Here is a 17,787-nt window from a genome sequence, read left to right on the forward strand (position 1 = left end):
TAAGTGACTTCTCTCAGTAAAATTTTTGATGCACAAACGAAAAATGGTTCATACGTGTCCCATTTCAGGCACCAAATGCATTTGATTGACTCTTCTAGAACTGATCGTTTCCACTTCTTTAGTTCTATCTTTACGCTGTGTTTGGTACTCTTGGATTGGTGTCCATATTATTGTGCATGTTAAATACGTAAATTTCTGAAGTGACAAATCTTTTCACAATCTTCATCTCCTACCTTTAAATACTTAGTAATGATATATATTTTTAAAACAGGGTTTCAAAGAACCAAGGAAGTACATTGCTGCACAAGGTAAATTTTTACTTTATTTTTTATTTCATTCTTCACCCAATTATCCTGTAATCAAAGTGGTGGAGTCAAACAGTATTAATATATTTAAACAAAATGGGATGGCCAGCAAATGTGGAATTTAATAAATAAAGCAGTGCTAGACTGTTTGGGTTTGGGGAGTTATGACCAACCAAAGAAGGGAATTTGAGGAGTGCAAAATATTGGCTATAAGTATTTGTTTTATTTTCACACTGGAGAATTTTTGCCCTTCTCAGCCACACACTAATAAAGTTTTAAAATTATGTAGACTAAGATGGTGGAATCGTAATTAAGTCATTCAGTCTATGGCTAGTATTGCATGACCTTTGGATGGTTTCTGAGCCATAATAGGTATTGTAACTATGTTCTAGTCTTTCTCTGTTTTTCCTAATTTTTGGGAAGGGATCTCTTATCAAATACCTTATCTACTAGGCCCCAAGGATGAGACCACTGATGATTTCTGGAGAATGATCTGGGAACAGAAGGCAACAATTATTGTTATGGTGACTCGCTGTGAAGAAAATAATAGGGTGAGGGTGACATATATAATATATATATATGTACATATACACAAATGCACGCACGCACACACACATTAATCCTTTAGCTGCAGTATACAGGAGGTTGCTTTGCTTTGGTGAATTATGCTTTTCTTTTTTCCTTTAAATGTTTTCTCTGCATTCAAGTATTTCTTTTGAATCCTTGTTCATTCTTGTTTTTATTCTCTATTTGTGATAGAATTTCAGAAATTGAATAACATTAACAAGCCTACATGGTTCTGCCTTTTAGACTATTTGATCAGCAGCATTCTCAATAATATCATCTGACGCACGGCCCTAAGGAATAGGGAACTACATTCCGCCTTCTTGCAGATAAACCCATAGGAGGGTATAACTTGCCCCAAAACTCCCTGAGTTAGAATTTGCTGAGCTGCACTAAAACCTCTCTCCCTCCCCCGCATCCTTGCAGACCTGTCACAACTCTCAGTGAAAGAGGGGATATTTTGTATTTGGGACTTTCCTCCTCTCCCCCCGGCATTCTGTCCTAATGTCTTGGTAATGCCTCCACAGTTCTCTGCCAGTTTGTCTTGTTACCTCCCTTTCTTACTTCTGAAACCAAACTTGGAAGCAGCGATTAGGAGAGTGCTCACCACCTTGGTAGGGCCACATGTTTCAGATGCAGATAAGAGTATTGATATTCTGATTGTTTTAAGGAGAAGAGCTGGCTGGCAGTGGACATGTTTGCAGTATAGCCACACTGCTAACAGGAATGGAGGGGAATTTGGGCATGAATTGCGAGGGGCTGGGACATGACTATTGCATCTGCAGCTATGTATATTCACTGACTAGAAATATAAGTAGGAGTCACAGAGTGAGCTGCAATCTTTACTGTAGCCTTCAGGCAGTGACAATGACTGTGCATGGACTGTGCAGGTGTTTTGTCCCTGCAGTTTGGTTGGAGGATAGGATTCCTTCCCATCTTGTTCTCTATGTAAATCCCATGGGCAGAACCTTCAGGCTTTGTGCATGAGGCCAGAATCTGGATCTTTGGGTTTTTTCGAATGTTTTACTAAAGCAGTGGTAATCTCTTTAAGGGATTAACTACAGTATTTATTGGAGACTGAAATTGTACTGAAGTATTGGTTATGTATTTTATCTGGTGTTGATTTTATTTTATTTCAAGTTTTCTTCAGAACCTAATTTCACTGTCATATTGATATCATACTTCTAATCAGTTAACTTTGTATTTTCATAGAACAAATGTGCCCAATACTGGCCGACCTCAGAAAATAGCACTGCAACTTTTGGGGACACTGTTGTGAAGAGCAATGAAAGTAAAATATGTCCTGACTACATTATTCAGAAACTGCATATTACAAATGTGAGTTGGCTTTTTAATGTGAGAATAATTTGAATTGGTCTGTATAGTTGGTATAAAGAGACTATTATCAGAGATTCTTCCAGAACAACAGTGACAGTTACCATTTCCCCCTGTTTTTACCAAGCAACATAGAGCTTGAGAGAACACCTAGTAGATGGTGTGTAATTTCATAGGGCAAATATGAATTGGAAACTTATCTCATCACTAGGATTTACCTCATTACTGTGGGCACTGTACTCTCAACAGGAACACCAGTAACTTTCTGTTCTATAAGCCTACTGACAAGGCTGGATAAATTATATGCAATATACTGTGGTTTTGTCAGATATTTACTCTTTTTAAATTAAGAAAACTTGTTATTGGTTTATGAACATAGAATAATATATGTTTAAATTAACACTGAGACCACCACATTCAATATTATTTCCCCCTAGTAAATTCACTCAGAAATGTGGCTCTTAGAACTGTATTGCCTATCCTTGTCTGAACTTTACTGGGGAACAATTACAGTTTACGGTAACCTCTGTTGTATTTATAAACTGTGTTGTAGAGCTATCGGTGGTCAATATGGGGTTTTCAAGATTTGTAGGCCAATTACCAATCTCAGTTATACCAGTGAAGCACAACTAGTTGCTAGACTCTAACTGAGTGCAGAATTTACCCTTTAGGGATAAATTTTGCCCCTTTATTCCTTGCAACTTTATTTCAGTGGGATACGTGTTAGTCAGGGCACCATTTATTCTTTATTGTGTTAGATTTCAGGAAAAATGTGCTGGAGGTTCAGGTCATCTTGAAAAATAAATAGTATAGCACCCGCCCAGACCCATCTTGCTCCCATGTTTGCATCTTTAGGCGCCAGTTCTGCTACCTTTCCTCACATCAAGTAGAAGCTTACTCTGGGACTAGTCCCACTAAGCCTAAGATAGTTACCACTTACTGTGAGTAAGGTGGCCATACCCAGCCCCTTAAGATTTAAGTGTTAATAAAACTCTGTGGCATCATGCATAGGAGAGACTCCAAATTACAATAGCTAGAGTGTTGCAGGTCAGAAGTAATGTGAATTTTTTTTTATGTATCAGTTTGTTTGGTGCTTGTTTGCTTGTCTGTAAGATCATATGAACAAAAAAATTAAAATTAAATACATTGTGACTGCTGTCACAGCTGATCATTCAAAGTATTGTAAAATATCAGTTGATTTTTATGTAGGCTAAGAATGGGGGGGAAACCATCAACTCAGACACCCTTATGAAACTTCCAAACCCACATTATTAAAGCTCGTAATCTAGTAGGAGCAACTGTACAATAATTTTGCAAACTCTATGCTCTGATTGGCTACCTGGGGCTCTCAGTCAGTTGCCCTAGGGTTGCCAGCCCTCCAGGATTGTCCTGGAATCTCCAGGAATTCAAGATTCTGTCACGTCCAGGAATACAGCCAACCAAAAGTGGCAACCCTATTTGGAGATTCACCTGCTGAATAGTTATTGGGGAATAAGCAGATGGTCATTATCTAAATCAAACATCAGCTAGTCACAGTGCAGAGTATTGCTTGAATGTAAGATTAGCATACAGTTATGAATCAGTGGTCGCATCCCAGCACTTTGCCTGGGTGAGATAATTCAATTTCAGTATATTACATCCTAAACACGCATGGCTTCAGGTTAATATCTAACTAAGCACAAGGTGAGAACATGTCCCATGGTATATTCAGACTGCCACAATGATGGTATAGTCTGCTGACTGCAGAATGCTTCTTGAGAGACAATCACACAGGTTTTATTGTTCTTCTCCTGTTAGATCTCTATCCCCAACTCTCCATTCACAACAAGAGAATGGAAACAGTCAAGATGTATATTGTTGTTTAGGCCTTGTGATTCATCTCCATCATGTAGTCAATGGCCAAGTGCACCCCATTATAATTTCTTTTCTTATTTGGATTCACAGTCATAGTTCCTCAGCTACCAAAATGTATTTCCCTTCTCCCTGCCTGGTTCTGGCAACATCATAATAAAGCAGGGTGTGTGACCCTAAGGGACCTGGTATGCTTTAAGCCTTGAATACAGTTACTTAGAAATAATGAGCCACCTCAGTGATTGTCACATGTTTGACAGCCCCATTTCTATTCTGAGTTGCTGTTTTTAGACTTCCTTCATTCCTCTGTGGGTCTGTGTGACCTTAGCAGGTAGTTAAAAGTACAGATAACCAAAATAACCAACAAATACACTTGGCAGCACATGGACCTGTATGGTGACTTCCTAAATGATTTACAAGTGCAGTGGAGAATACATGGTACAGTCCACATAATCACAAAACAGAGTATTCTTATGATGATAATATTGGACTTAAAGTGGATTGTATTATATTCTTTCTTCAAGTTATGGCATGTTCCACATGTACAGCTCTTATTTTAACCACTCTTTTTTGTTATTAAAATTGGAACATGTTCCAACTTCTGAAACCTTGGAAAGAACATGTGACTGTACAGTGTCTGGAATCACTGTTGCAATACTAGATTCCTACTGTACCTATTTTTCTGCTTTATTCTATACTTTGTGTATTTACATTTGATTTTGATGTGGTACTAATGAGACAATCCCACCCTGTCCAGAGAAAGGAGAAGACACCTGGGAGAGATGTGACTCACATTCAGTTCACTAGCTGGCCAGACCATGGAGTGCCTGAAGATCCTCATCTTCTCCTCAAATTACGACGCAGAGTTAATGCTTTAAGCAACTTTTTTAGTGGCCCAGTAGTGATTCATTGCAGGTAAATATTACAGAAACTCTCTAATAGTAAACAAATGCCAGCCAGAGCTACCCAGAAAAACAAGTCAGGGAAGGTGAACAATAGTTGATTAGACCAAAATTTTCAAAGTTGGTTGCTTTAAAGTAAGGCATGCAATTCCATACTTACAGTCCTAAATAAGAGGCCTGATTTTCAAAGGTAATAAAAGCCTACGCTCCTATTCAGATCAGTGGGTCCTGAGGATGCTTGCGACTTTTAAAAAGCAGACACTTATTTAGTTTGAAAATGTTGTCCTTATTTATTTAAAAGATATTTAAAACGTAAGTTGACCAGACTTTTGAATTGTGGATTAATTTATTATAAGCCACACTGTTTGCACTGCTTTGCGTCACCTTGCAGAACATGACTGGCATTCATCCTCCTCTCTCAATCACTTTGTACTTGTCAGTGCTGGTGTTGGACGTACTGGAACCTATATTGCAATCGACGCTATGCTGGAGGGGTTAGAGGTAGAAGGCAGAGTGGATGTTTATGGCTATGTTGTAAAGCTCCGTCGACAGCGATGCCTCATGGTTCAAGTAGAGGTATGTTCTAGAGCTCGCTGCTTTGTTTCGTTTATTAATCTCCCTCAGGAAAAGCTGGGCCCAGCTAGCTCAACCCGAGGTAAAAGGAAGATGGCCGTGATTTTCCAGTGCAGCTGTCCAGGGAAATATAAAACTATGAAAGAACAGAGGGAGGAAAACCATCTATGAAGCAGGAATGGATGGTCAGCATTTTCCCAAGTTTTGACATTTCAACCATTTTTTTTAAAATTTGGAATTGCAACCAAAAAAAAGGGACAAAAATATATAGGAGCCGATTATCTTTTGGCACCCAAATATGAACATTTTGGGGCAGGGTTAACTATGCAGATTCACTTTTTTTTTTCTTTAGTGTGGGATTTTCAGAAGTGCTTAGGAGCACAAGTTCCATTGAAAATGACTGATGAGACTGGAGCTCCTAACTTAGGCGGGTGTTCTGGAAAACCCCACCCCAAATTCTTAGCTGTACAACCTAAGCTATGTTACATTTGATTTATATGGGACCTTTGATCAAAAGCACTAAATGTTGCACTAACACAGCCAACTGTGTTTAATTGACATAGTAATAGCTGTATCTATTGCCAGTTTAATATAGCAACAGTAATAAGAATACATAAATGTTGTTATATGTTTTAGATAGTAAGAACAATTTGAAAAATCTCTTCTTTCTAATTATTATTTTCAATTTTTGAAATCCACCTCATCCTTAAATTGGGGAACACTAGACACAGTACATCCTGATCCATCAAGCACTGGTGGAATACAATCAGTTTGGTGAAACAGAGGTCACTGTCTCTGAACTGCACACCTACCTTAATAATCTGAAGAAAAGAGATCCTCCCAGTGACCCCTCTCTGCTGGAAGCAGAATTCCAGGTAAATATAATAGTGCATTCTGTTTGATTCGACTCTCTGTTCTGCTTTTAAACAAAAAAGTGACATGCAGTAATTTAAATAAACCAATAATTCAGAGCCACATTCTGCCAAGTAAATTGGTGATTTTAAATGAAATCAACAGACTAAGGAACTGCTCAAAGTGAGGGTGGCAGAATTAGATCCAATATTTGGTTGCTGGGAAATAGGGATGGGGCCAGATACTCATCTGGTCTAAATGGGCATAGTGACATTGTCTTCAGCTGAGCTAAGCCATTTTACAAGAATCTGGCCCCATGGAGTATTCAGACTGAGTTTTACCTGTTCCAGTTTTTCTGATTGTAAATTGATATTTTGTATTTTAAAATTATTTTTATCTTACTGAAAACATATAGTAATTCTTTTTCTTTTTTTCAGTTCTTCCTCTTAGGGTTCTATAACTTTATTTCTTTTCCCTTATGAGAAACTATAGACAAAATATAATGAACAAATATATAATTTCCTGTGGCTGAACCAGGAGTGTGTATAAAATTAAAGCTTTTCCATATGGATGCAGAACAAGCAACTGCCTGAGTAGAATAGCTTATAGGATCAAGATCTTAGAGAGATGTAAAATGCTTTAAAATAATTGAACCTAGGGTTATCAATTTCTTTGTAGCAATAATGTCTTTGTGGCAATGTGGATGTGAAGGTGCAAATTACCACTATCGATCCATGTATTTGACAAAAAATCAGTTTGCTTATGACGCCCACGAAGAGTGGGTACCATAGTTGGTAGATCATTAAACAGATGTGTTTTCTGTGGCATATATACTCTGGCAGTACCATAATTACCTTAATAAATTAACTTTGCATTCCTGGAAAAACTTTTAAAGTGGTGAAATATCTTAAAGAAATAGCAATTTAATTCCCTTTTTGTTAACGTTGTTCATAAAATACAGCAGCACAATCTTTTAAAATTGTTTCCACCTGCATGGTTTCTTGTGGTTCTGCATGTGGTAGGTTCAAGGGTTCGTAAACTGTGGTCCAGGCACTTCCATGGAATGAAATGAAGCAGTGAGGGACTGAGCTATTAAGAGAGGAGATGGGTCTCTGAGAGTATCACTGTTTTATAAAGCTGGCAGAGCCTTGTTTAGCGCATGGTGTGATCTTGTATGTTTTCTTTCCTTAGAGGCTACCATCGTACAGGGGATGGCGGTCACAGAACACTGGCAATCGACAGGAAAATAAAAGTAAAAACCGGAATTCCAAAATGATTCCATGTAAGTGTTTGTGATGATGTCTGCAGTCAGTTTGTTCTAATTGTATGAAGGCTTTCGGATAAAACAGGACAGTAAATTACCGTATTGATATGTACTCCACCCTAGAAAATTTAGGAAGTGAATGATTTGTTACAATATAAACTGTGAGGAGTCCTTGATTTTTTTCCCAAACAACCATTGTGGCATGTCTGCTGCCTCTATGCCATTGCATAACTGCTGAATCACTGCACTTTTTCTACATTCCCTTTCCATTGTAACAAAACTAAGAAGGGAGATGGTTGCTTTCTTCCTGCCAATACAAACTATTGTTGTGACACTTTTTTTTTTCAGATGACTTTAACAGAGTACCAGTTAAACATGAGGAGGAGAAAAGCAAAGAGAGTGAACATGATTCAGAGGAATCATCTGATGAGGATAGTGATTGTGAGGACGCAAGCAGATACATAAATGCCTCATTCATAACTGTATGTATTTATAGGATAAAACTACTTGTGTCTAATATGCTTTCTGCTGATAGTCCCTGATAATAGCTATGTGCCAATTTCTGCTCATCTTACTCTCTCCAGTAGTCCTACTGACTTCATTAGCATGGTACTAATTATGTGAGTAAGACAATCAAGATCTGGCACTTTATTTGGATGTTCATTTATAGACTGAATCACAAAGATCTTGTAATATTGGCTGTCCCCTGGGAGAAAGACAGAGCTCTTACCTTACGCTGTCCTAATCTATGCAGCCTCAAAGAGTTAAATACTTCATTCATAATAGCCCTAAGTCTAGTGAATGTTGCAATAAACAGAGTGATGGTAAAATAATTATCTTTTATAGTTTCTTTTAAAACCTGACTTTCAGCTAGGCTTTTCAGGGCCACCTATATTTTTGCTAGCACATCTATGAGTAGACCTCCACCTATGTGAATTCCAGGTACACATAGGTAGTTATATATATTAATTTCCCTTACAGTCAGTTTTATACAGTTTTTTGTGGATACAAATTTGGCCTAGTGAAAACAGAGGCCAGCACTGAAAAGCAAGCTTTTAGTGTCACTGTCACATCTAAAAGATACTATCTTTGGAGGGCCATTGTTGGACACTAGCAGATATAACTGATTATAAGATTATGCAATGAATGGGATTTGTCTGAACTCTGTAGACAAAAAATACAGTTAGCATATCTACTGATTGTAAATATCTGTTTACTAATAGATACGTCAGTCTGCATTAACTTGCTTAGCAACTCTGTGATGTTGCAAGAGACGTCACTCAATATCCAGTTTCTAATACCAACGGTGGAGCGCGAAACCTTCTTTTTAATCCCAAAATGCATTCTGCCTCAGATATTGGCAGTCTGAGCTTTCCCACGTGGCTGTATAAATGTGTCTCAACTTTGTCCTGGATAAAGGACTGCTAGTTATGGAGGGTCAGTCATGTGCCCACCAATTTTTGTCCTTTCTGGTGACACTTTGAACTATTGCCAATTGTGATGATGGTTTTTTGAAATGGGTACTTGTCCTCTAGAAACTATACTGAGACCATTAACTCATTTCACGTAGGCTACCGAAGTTCCTTTAGATGGTAAATACTTCTTTACACATGAAAACTGCCTTTCAGATGAATTAGTAAAAATAAATCACATGTTCAAATGGTCTTTTTTAGGGCTACTGGGGTCCAAAAGAAATGATTGCAACGCAAGGGCCACTACCAGAAACAATCAATGACTTCTGGCAAATGATCTTTCAAAGAAAAGTCAAAGTAATTGTTATGTTGACAGAGCTGAACGAAGGAGATCAGGTTAGTTTGTCATCTTCGAAGTAAAGTATATGATACAATACTCTTTATAAGAGAAAAGAACAGAATTCCAATCTCTAAATTGCAATGAAATTCTAATTTCCAAACCAAAAATGTGACTGTCAGAAAGTGTCTCAACCTATCAACTATTTTGTTTTCTAATAGGATTTATTCCATCCTTATTTTTTAAATTGTGCTGAAATGAATTTATGATTACACCGTAAAAGTTTATCAGTGATGTACTTTATAATACAATGAAACTGAATATTTATAGAATATATGCATCCTTTAAATTGATTTGGAAAGAAAACCAAAAGCAATGATGAAAATAAGGACTGATTTATAATTTCTTCATTTCTAGCAACTCTGTGCACAATATTGGGAAGAAGGAAAACAAAGATACGAAGGCATAGAAGTTGAAATGAAAGATGTCAACCTGTCTTCTAGCTACACCATACGCGCATTTGATGTAACACATGTGAAGGTAAAAGATAAAAAATGACAGATGGGAATTTTACATTTGTTTTTCTATTTTAAACATAGTCTTTTGTAAAGGGCAAACAAAATAAGGAACAACCAAAAGACAAGAACAAACCTGTTTGTGTTTCGATAGCTGATGTTTTATTAGTTCCTTGCTTTAAATGTTTTAATAGTCATTAAAATGGGACTTACAGTCACCATTGAATTACAAAGTCAGACATAAGTAAAATGAGGGATAGAGACCCACCTTGCTCCTCTCTGTCTCCAGTAGACAGTAATTTATTGCTGGCCTGGTCCCACGGCAAATTATGACACACTGTGAGGTAATTCAGTCAAGTCTCCACCCAGGCCCAATCTACCTCCTAAATGGATGGTAGTGGGTGCATAAGGCCTGAGTACCCACAATGTTATCACCCTGCAGAGGGGTAGTTCAAGTCAGTCTAGTCCTAAGTGATTATCAGGATTTTTTTTTTTAATTCACATGGAATAAATATAATGTGGATTATTATGTTATTCCTTGAATTTACTCTATGTTTATCTCTGTTTTGCAGAGGAAAGAAACTCGAAATGTGTATATGTACCAGTACCACAGGTGGAATGGCTTGGACCTTCCTGAAAACCCCAAAGATTTAGTCACCATGATTCTGAACCTCAAACAAAAACTTGCAGCTAAAAGTGTCCCTGAGGACAGCAGATACAGCCGGAGCGTTCCAATTGTCATTCACTGCCGGTGGGTCTGGATGCTACAGATATTTTAGTGCATTTCTACGGTTTGGTTATACTTGGCAATAGCAGTTTCATAATTCTTACCTTTGATCCTAAGCTTTCCTAAAGCCTGGAGACTAAATTCACCCTACAGTGTATGCCAGCTTCTCCCAGCAGAGGGCTCCCATGGCAGAACATTCACCCTGTGTATCATGCAACATTGCAAAGTGGCCACAACCTCCCCTCCATTGAGACATGGGTCAGGGCAGAAGGCAAGAGCTATCTAAAAAGTAGATGTGCTGGCCGGTACAAAGCCATGGCCAGAGAAAGGCTCAGCTCAGCACATTCTTCCAACATTTTGTTGGCAGGGGTCCTTGTGAAGCTCACAGTGGATTGTAAGGCTGCACCCACCAGCTGGAAAGGCCAGCCTTGTTCAGGGAGGTGTAAATTTCACCAAACCTAGCCTAGGGAAGTACATATGGATCCGGTTCCTTTGCTGGCCATTATACCTCACACGGCTAGCTGTTAACATCAGTATGGTCCAAGTCTTATGTGGCCTGAGTTGGGAGTGACGTGAAGCACCAATACAGTGGCACAATGCCTCTTCAGGGCTCTGTGTTGCACTGGGGGGCAGTTTACGCATCTTGTAAGACGAATAAGCAATTCTGGCCACTGAGAGCATATTGGGGGTGGGATGGGAAAGGAAGAGTTATGGCTACACGTACTCCTTACCCACTGGTAAACGTCATGCACCACTGGGAGACCATCATGATAGTAGCCCTGTAGTCCCCAAGGGCAGGACCTAAATCTGGTTGATTCTTACCCAGCTACAAAAAGGGAGGAGAGGCTGCCTTCCCTCCACACCCTCCACCCCCCACTCCCCCGCCAATTGAATGGCTACATAAGGGCTAGGTATAATCTAGCACAGTAAAAATTGGATGTCCTCTTTGCATCTTAACGGTATTCTTGATTACTATAATCTCATTTCAGTGAGAAATATTTCAGAGACAGGAATCTTTGTGACTGTTGTCAGTACAATAATCTTTAAAATAAACCTAACTGCTAGTGAGAAATTGTACTGATTTTTGAATTCCAATAATGTGTATCTTCTAGTGATGGATCTGAACAAACTGGTGTGTTTTGCGCCTTGTTGACTCTCTTGGAAAGTGCAGAAACAGAAGATGTGATAGATGTCTTCCAAGTAGTGAAATCTCTTCGACGTGAGAGGCCAGGAATGGTCCCCACTTTTGTAAGTAAATCCTATGAGTTAACCAAACAATGCGATAGATTTGTTTATCTTTAGTCATGAATGTTCTAATAACCCCTGGCATTGTTTCTGCGTAGGAAACATGTATTATCATTATCTTATCCCTAATTATTCATCAGCAGTTGTGAATTAGCTATTGGTGATAAGAAGGAACTAGTCTGCAACCTATCCTCAGCTGTAATAATAAGTTTCTTGAAGCTGAAAAGGTCAATAGTACATGTTATTTGTAAACCATTAATTTTTTAGGCTGGAACTTTGGCAGCTGCCTAATGGATTTAGGAGCACATCTTCCACTGAATTCCATGGGAGTTGGATGCCTAACTCCTTAGGCAGGTTAGAAAATGCCCTCCTTGTTTTCTGAAGAGTGCACAGAAGGAGCTGCTTTCCTACTTGCATGCAATATGCATTCTTCCCTCTGACAATCCATCTCAATCATCTAGATTTGCTAACTCTGCTGTGGTTTATTATAGAACTGAACAGTAGTCACTACCTGCTTGATTCTCTTTTAAACACACTTTTGATAGTTTGCCATGTGAATCAAGAGGGATGGATTCTGCAACACTGCCTTGGGAATGAGGTGATTATAAGTAGTGACCTAGTACCTGATCTACCAGGAATTAGGGATGCCCTCAGTGCTGTGTCACCATAGACTCAGAATTGAGCATAGCAGGGAGGTGCTTCAACGTCCTGTGGGCCAGCAGCCATGGAGACCACCTTACGCTGAATGTTTCAGTAAGATGGAAAGATTCACATTGTCAACACTTAAGACAAAAAAAAAAATCAGCCATCCTGGCTCAATCACATGGCATTTCATCCACACTAATCCCTTCTTTTTTGAATTAGGAACAATACCAGTTCCTGTATGATACTGTTAGCAGCATCTACCCTGCACAGAACGGACAAGTAAAGAAAAACAGCAAGCAGGAAGATACAATTGAAATTGACAATGAAGTAGAAAAAACAGATCAGGAAGCTAATTTGATTACTATAGATATCACCTCACTGGAGTCAGAAGCCAATATGAATATGGAAGCGTGTGAAGATTCCAAATCTGCAGATGGCACTCAGGGAACAGAAAGCTCTTCAAATGGACCCAAGACTCCAGTTTTAACTGAGAGTGCATAGAAAAATATATGAAATTTGGATGTACAAAGGCGTCTTAAACAGAATAAGTAGTAGAGATTTGATCTTGAGTTAATTTTTCAGAGGTACGGTATGGAAAGAATACTTGAAATTTGTGGATAATGTAATGCACTGTGAAAATTTAATTTTTGTGTAGATTTGCATTTTATTCCTTTCACATTATTTGAATTATTTTTGATCTTTTTACAAATCTGTATATTGTAATGCTGATTTTCATTCAGGAGTGGAAAGAAAAGTCATGCTACCTTTTTCCAATCTTATTTTTTGTTATAAGAAAGTAAGTAGCCAGGACTGGAATCTCTAATAATGTACAGTCATAAATATAGAGTTGGAAGTATGGCAAATATGAGTTTTCTTGTGACTAATTATTGTCTTTAATTGACTTAGAGGGTAAGGAATATGGCCTGAATTTCAGAAATTCAATTCCTATTGACTTTAGTTAGGGTTGTACTTGCTTTGCACGTGCTTTGCAGAACAGCAAAGCCATATCTGGGCCATATCTTACAGCTCCATTGAAGTCTATGGGGATTTACACCAACTAAGTAACTGTTTCCACACATCCTTACCTATCTAGGAGGACTGAAAGCTTTGCATTTTTCTAACTGGCCTCAAGATGTCCTCATTGCTCCACATAAATCCATCTGAGGCTTCAATATTTGAGACTGAAGAAGAAAGTCCAGAACTCCGAGTATTGACTGATTGGAGAAACTCTGATAGTTAATTGAATTGACATTTGGCAACTTGAGATCCCATGTGTTACCACAACTGCTTCTTGTGCTATTTTTTCTAATGTAAAGAGAGCGCTTCTGCAAAAGTGTCGTACCTATTATGTATATTCAACATTACATAATACTATGCTACTAATAGTACATGCTACTAGCACATTGTTGATTTTATTTAGTAGTTTCATCATATGATGATTTGTATGTTGCAGTTTGGATTATTTTACTGTTGCCTTAGTGGATTTCAGCCTAATATTTTAAAGCCAAATAAAAAGGACAATTAATAAATTGCATAGTGGGAATTATTCTGAAATATGTAAAACTCTGTGTAAAGTTACTTATATGTAAAAGAATGAAGGGACTTGAAATGCACCTGCTCTCTGTAGACTGCAGATTGGTTGGTTTTTATTTACACTCAGCAATTGGTTTTGTAGTTCCCCATATCTGCCAATTTCAGCAGAACCAATGGTAGTGCTTAATTCTTGTATTATTCGCTTCATCTGAAAAGATCAGACACTTTACAAAGGTAGGTAAGTATTAGCTTCCTCGTCTGTAACACGGGGATAAGGAATACAGACATGATATTATAATGCCCACAGGCAGACGCCGGTCAGCGGGATCGAACTTTGGAACTCTGGAGCTTAGTGCATGAGTCTCTTACCGCATGAGCTAAAAGCCGGCTGGCTGTTAGCTAAGGCTGTAGAGCAGACTCATTTTATGTCTTTTTCTAAGTGGTCTCAGTGCCACTAGATGGGACAGAACACCACACCGAGAAGGTGTGTGGGTTACAATGTGACTTATGCAAGGTCATACAACATGTGGCAGAGCTAGGACTCCTAACTTTCCATTCCAGTGTGCTATTATTTGGACCACACATTCATACCAGCTCCAAGGGAGAGAACCATGCCATAGGCTATGTGTATACTTGATTAAAAAACACTGAATCTGAAAGCTGCCCAAAAAAGTGATTGATCCCCTAAGAGCCAAACAATGCAAGTGTAAAGGGGTTAACATAATTTTCCAGTTTTCCTAGGTCAGATGCTTCATTCATTCTCTGCCTACACAAGTAAACGTCTGCTCAGTAGTTCACTTGAAGAAACAGCAGCGAGAATGCACAAACAGTTGGGACCTCCCTTGCCTGCAAGTTGAACTTTCCTTCCTTTCCAGCCAAAGCCTCACTGGTTTATGAATCCTTTCAGGAGACAAGAGCACCTACAGCCAGAGAGACTAAGGCAAACCTGGCCCAGATCAGCAAAAAAAAAAAAAAACTTAGGACACCAAACCTGTTTGCGTATTTTGAGAAGATCAGTGTAGCTGAGTTGCAAATGTAGAGGGCAGCTTTGGGGATGAAGAGCTCCAGCCTACTCCTGTATTTTCAGAGGCAAAGGCCACCAACAATTCGAGGAGTTTTCTGGAAAATGTGAATGATCCTGTGTTAACTGACCCCTTCTTATGGTGCAACCAGGGTGCTTGGCCTACCTGTGAAACACACAATATTCTTAGTTTGTCTCCCTCCTCCCCCACACTAAGACTAGGTCTTCAGCACACCTCTAGTTGTTTCCCAAGGTGCCCTCCACCTAAAAACACCAAGAGGGATATGCAGTTATATCGTATGTATGCACAAAACAGAGAACGTCAGAACTATGGGAAGAACTGCAAATATCTCCCCAGGCAGTAGACACCTAGGCCCAGATCCTCAAAAGGTATTTAAACGCTTGAAACCAATGGAAGTTAGGAGCTTAAATACCTTCTGAGACTCTGGGCCCTAGAGCTAAAAGTTCTTCTGCTGTAAATCAGTGTAGCTCCATTAATTTGCAACATCTGAAAATCTGGACCCTAAGTTTCTTCAAATTCCTGCAAGGCTGGGGACTGTAGAAATTCTGGAGGATACTTTTTGCTTGAATTGCTTTCTGCGGGTGATTTAGTGCTCTCCTGCTTTTTACGTATTTATTGCAAAAGTGCATGGCAGGCTGTGACCTGATTTGTATAGACACTTGCAAAAAGAGAACCACAGCTCTGCTAAATCTTGTCTAATTCACACCCGCATTGCTATCCTAACGAATGGGTAATGGAATGACATTTAAACATCTCAGGTGCCTAGTGTAAACCACTTTTGGAGTAATGTTCTTTCTATTCACAGAAGGAAACTGAGCCCTTGGGTTTTAATTGGGGCTGTCGATTAATCGCTGTTAACTCATGCGATTAACTCAAAATTAATCAGGAGTAAAAAATTAATCATGATTAATCACAGTTTTAATCGCACTGTTAAACAATAGCATACCAATTGAAATTTATTAAATATTTTTGGATGTTTTTCTACATTTTCAAATATATTGATTTCAATTACAACACAGAATACAAAGTGTACACTGCTCACTTTATATTATTATTTTTATTACAAATATTTGCACTGTAAAAATGATAAATAAAAGGACTAGTATTCAGTTCACCTCATACAAGTACAGTAGTGCAATCTCTTTATTGTGAAAATGCAATTTACAAATGCAGATTTTTTTTTGTTATGTAACTTCACTCAAAAACAAAACAATGTAAAACTTTAGAGCCTACAATGCCATCCAGTCCTACTACTTGTTCAGCCAGTCACTCAGACAAACAAGTTTGTTTACATTTATGGGAGATAATGCTGCTGGCTTTTTATTTACAATGTCATCTGAAAGTGAAAACAGGCGTTCGCATGGCATTTTTGTAGCCGGCATTGCAAGGTATTTACATGCCAGGTATGCTAACCATTCATATGCCACTTCATGCTTCGGCCACCTTTCACTGCAGATTTGACAAAATGCAAAGAAGGTACCAATGTGAGATTTCTAAAGATAGCTACAGCACTCGACCCAAGGTTTAAGAATCTGAAGTGCCTTCCAAAATCTGAGAGGGATGAGGTGTGGAGCATGCTTTCAGAGAAGTCTTAAAAGAGCAACACTCCGATATGGAAACTACAGAACCCAAACAACCAAAAAAGAAAATCTACCTTCTGCTGGTGGCATCTGACTCATGATAATAAAAATGAACATACGTTGGTCCACACTGCTTTGAATCGTCATCGAGCAGAACCCTTCCTTAGCATGGAAGCATAGTGGTTGAAGCATGAAGGGCCATATGAATCTTTAACGCATCTGGCACATAAGTATCTTGCGATGCCGGCTACAACAGTGCTTTGTGAACACCTGTTCACACTTTCAGGTAACATTGTAAACAAGAAGTGGGCAGCATTATCTCCTGCAAATGTAAACAAACTTGTTTGTTTGAGTGACTGACTGAACACGAAGTAGGATTGTGTGGACTTGTAGGTGCTAAAGTTTTACATTGTTTTATTTTTGAATGCAATTTTTTTTGTACATAATTCTACATTTGTAAGTTCAACTTTCATGATAAAGAGATGATATTACAGTACTTATATTAGGTGAATTGAAAAATACTATTTCTTTTGGTTTTTATAGTACAAATATGTTATAAAAATAAATATAAAGTGAGCACTGTACATTTTGTGTTCTATGTTGCAATTGAAATCAATATATTTGAAAATGTAGAAAACCTCCAAAAATATATAAATAAAAGGTATTCTATTATTGTTTAACTGTACACGATTTTTTAACCGCACGATTAATTTTTTTAACTGCGCAACAGCCTTAGTTTTAATACATATCAAACTAAATAATCACGAACATTAAATGCCAATATTATTAAAACTAAGTATTAATAGGAAACAATATCAAAACAGTATTAAGTCTGAAACATGAACCAGTAAAAGGCAGAGGATTGCTGAATTTAGGCTGCACAGCCAAGCTAAGGCTCAGAGAAACCTTGGAATTAGAGAGCAGTTGCTCAAAGGAGTCAGATCATTGGTCTGTATAGAAGGGTAATCTGCTATAGTGGTCAAGGTCTGTTGCTTGGAAGGAAAGTGAACCCCTATGTGAATGGGTGCCTGGATGGGCCACACTGAGAATGATACAGTCAGAGCAGACTGCAAAGAATAGGGTGGACAATCCCGAAAACTGTGA

General features: G+C 38.4%; 1 protein-coding gene across 9 annotated transcripts in view; it reads left to right on the forward strand.

Moving 5' to 3' along the window:
- The window catches only part of PTPRC (protein tyrosine phosphatase receptor type C), a 175,335-nt gene extending 161,276 nt beyond the window's left edge, over positions 1-14,059 (forward strand). For all 9 annotated transcript variants that reach the window (XM_043521584.1, XM_037906501.2, XM_043521585.1 and 6 more), the window contains 13 exons: positions 272-308; positions 759-856; positions 2,082-2,207; positions 4,813-4,970; positions 5,398-5,533; positions 6,256-6,405; positions 7,574-7,664; positions 7,995-8,128; positions 9,320-9,454; positions 9,813-9,935; positions 10,483-10,661; positions 11,750-11,885; positions 12,747-14,059. In XM_043521584.1, coding sequence (XP_043377519.1) covers positions 272-308; positions 759-856; positions 2,082-2,207; positions 4,813-4,970; positions 5,398-5,533; positions 6,256-6,405; positions 7,574-7,664; positions 7,995-8,128; positions 9,320-9,454; positions 9,813-9,935; positions 10,483-10,661; positions 11,750-11,885; positions 12,747-13,028 — 1,785 coding nt within the window. In that variant the 3' untranslated portion in view covers positions 13,029-14,059. The remainder of the gene's footprint in view (positions 1-271; positions 309-758; positions 857-2,081; positions 2,208-4,812; positions 4,971-5,397; positions 5,534-6,255; positions 6,406-7,573; positions 7,665-7,994; positions 8,129-9,319; positions 9,455-9,812; positions 9,936-10,482; positions 10,662-11,749; positions 11,886-12,746) is intronic.
- Positions 14,060-17,787: the final 3,728 nt, after the last annotated feature.

The sequence above is a fragment of the Chelonia mydas genome, chromosome 8 (genome assembly GCF_015237465.2).
Source record: "Chelonia mydas isolate rCheMyd1 chromosome 8, rCheMyd1.pri.v2, whole genome shotgun sequence".
Classification (NCBI taxonomy): Eukaryota; Metazoa; Chordata; order Testudines; family Cheloniidae; genus Chelonia; species Chelonia mydas.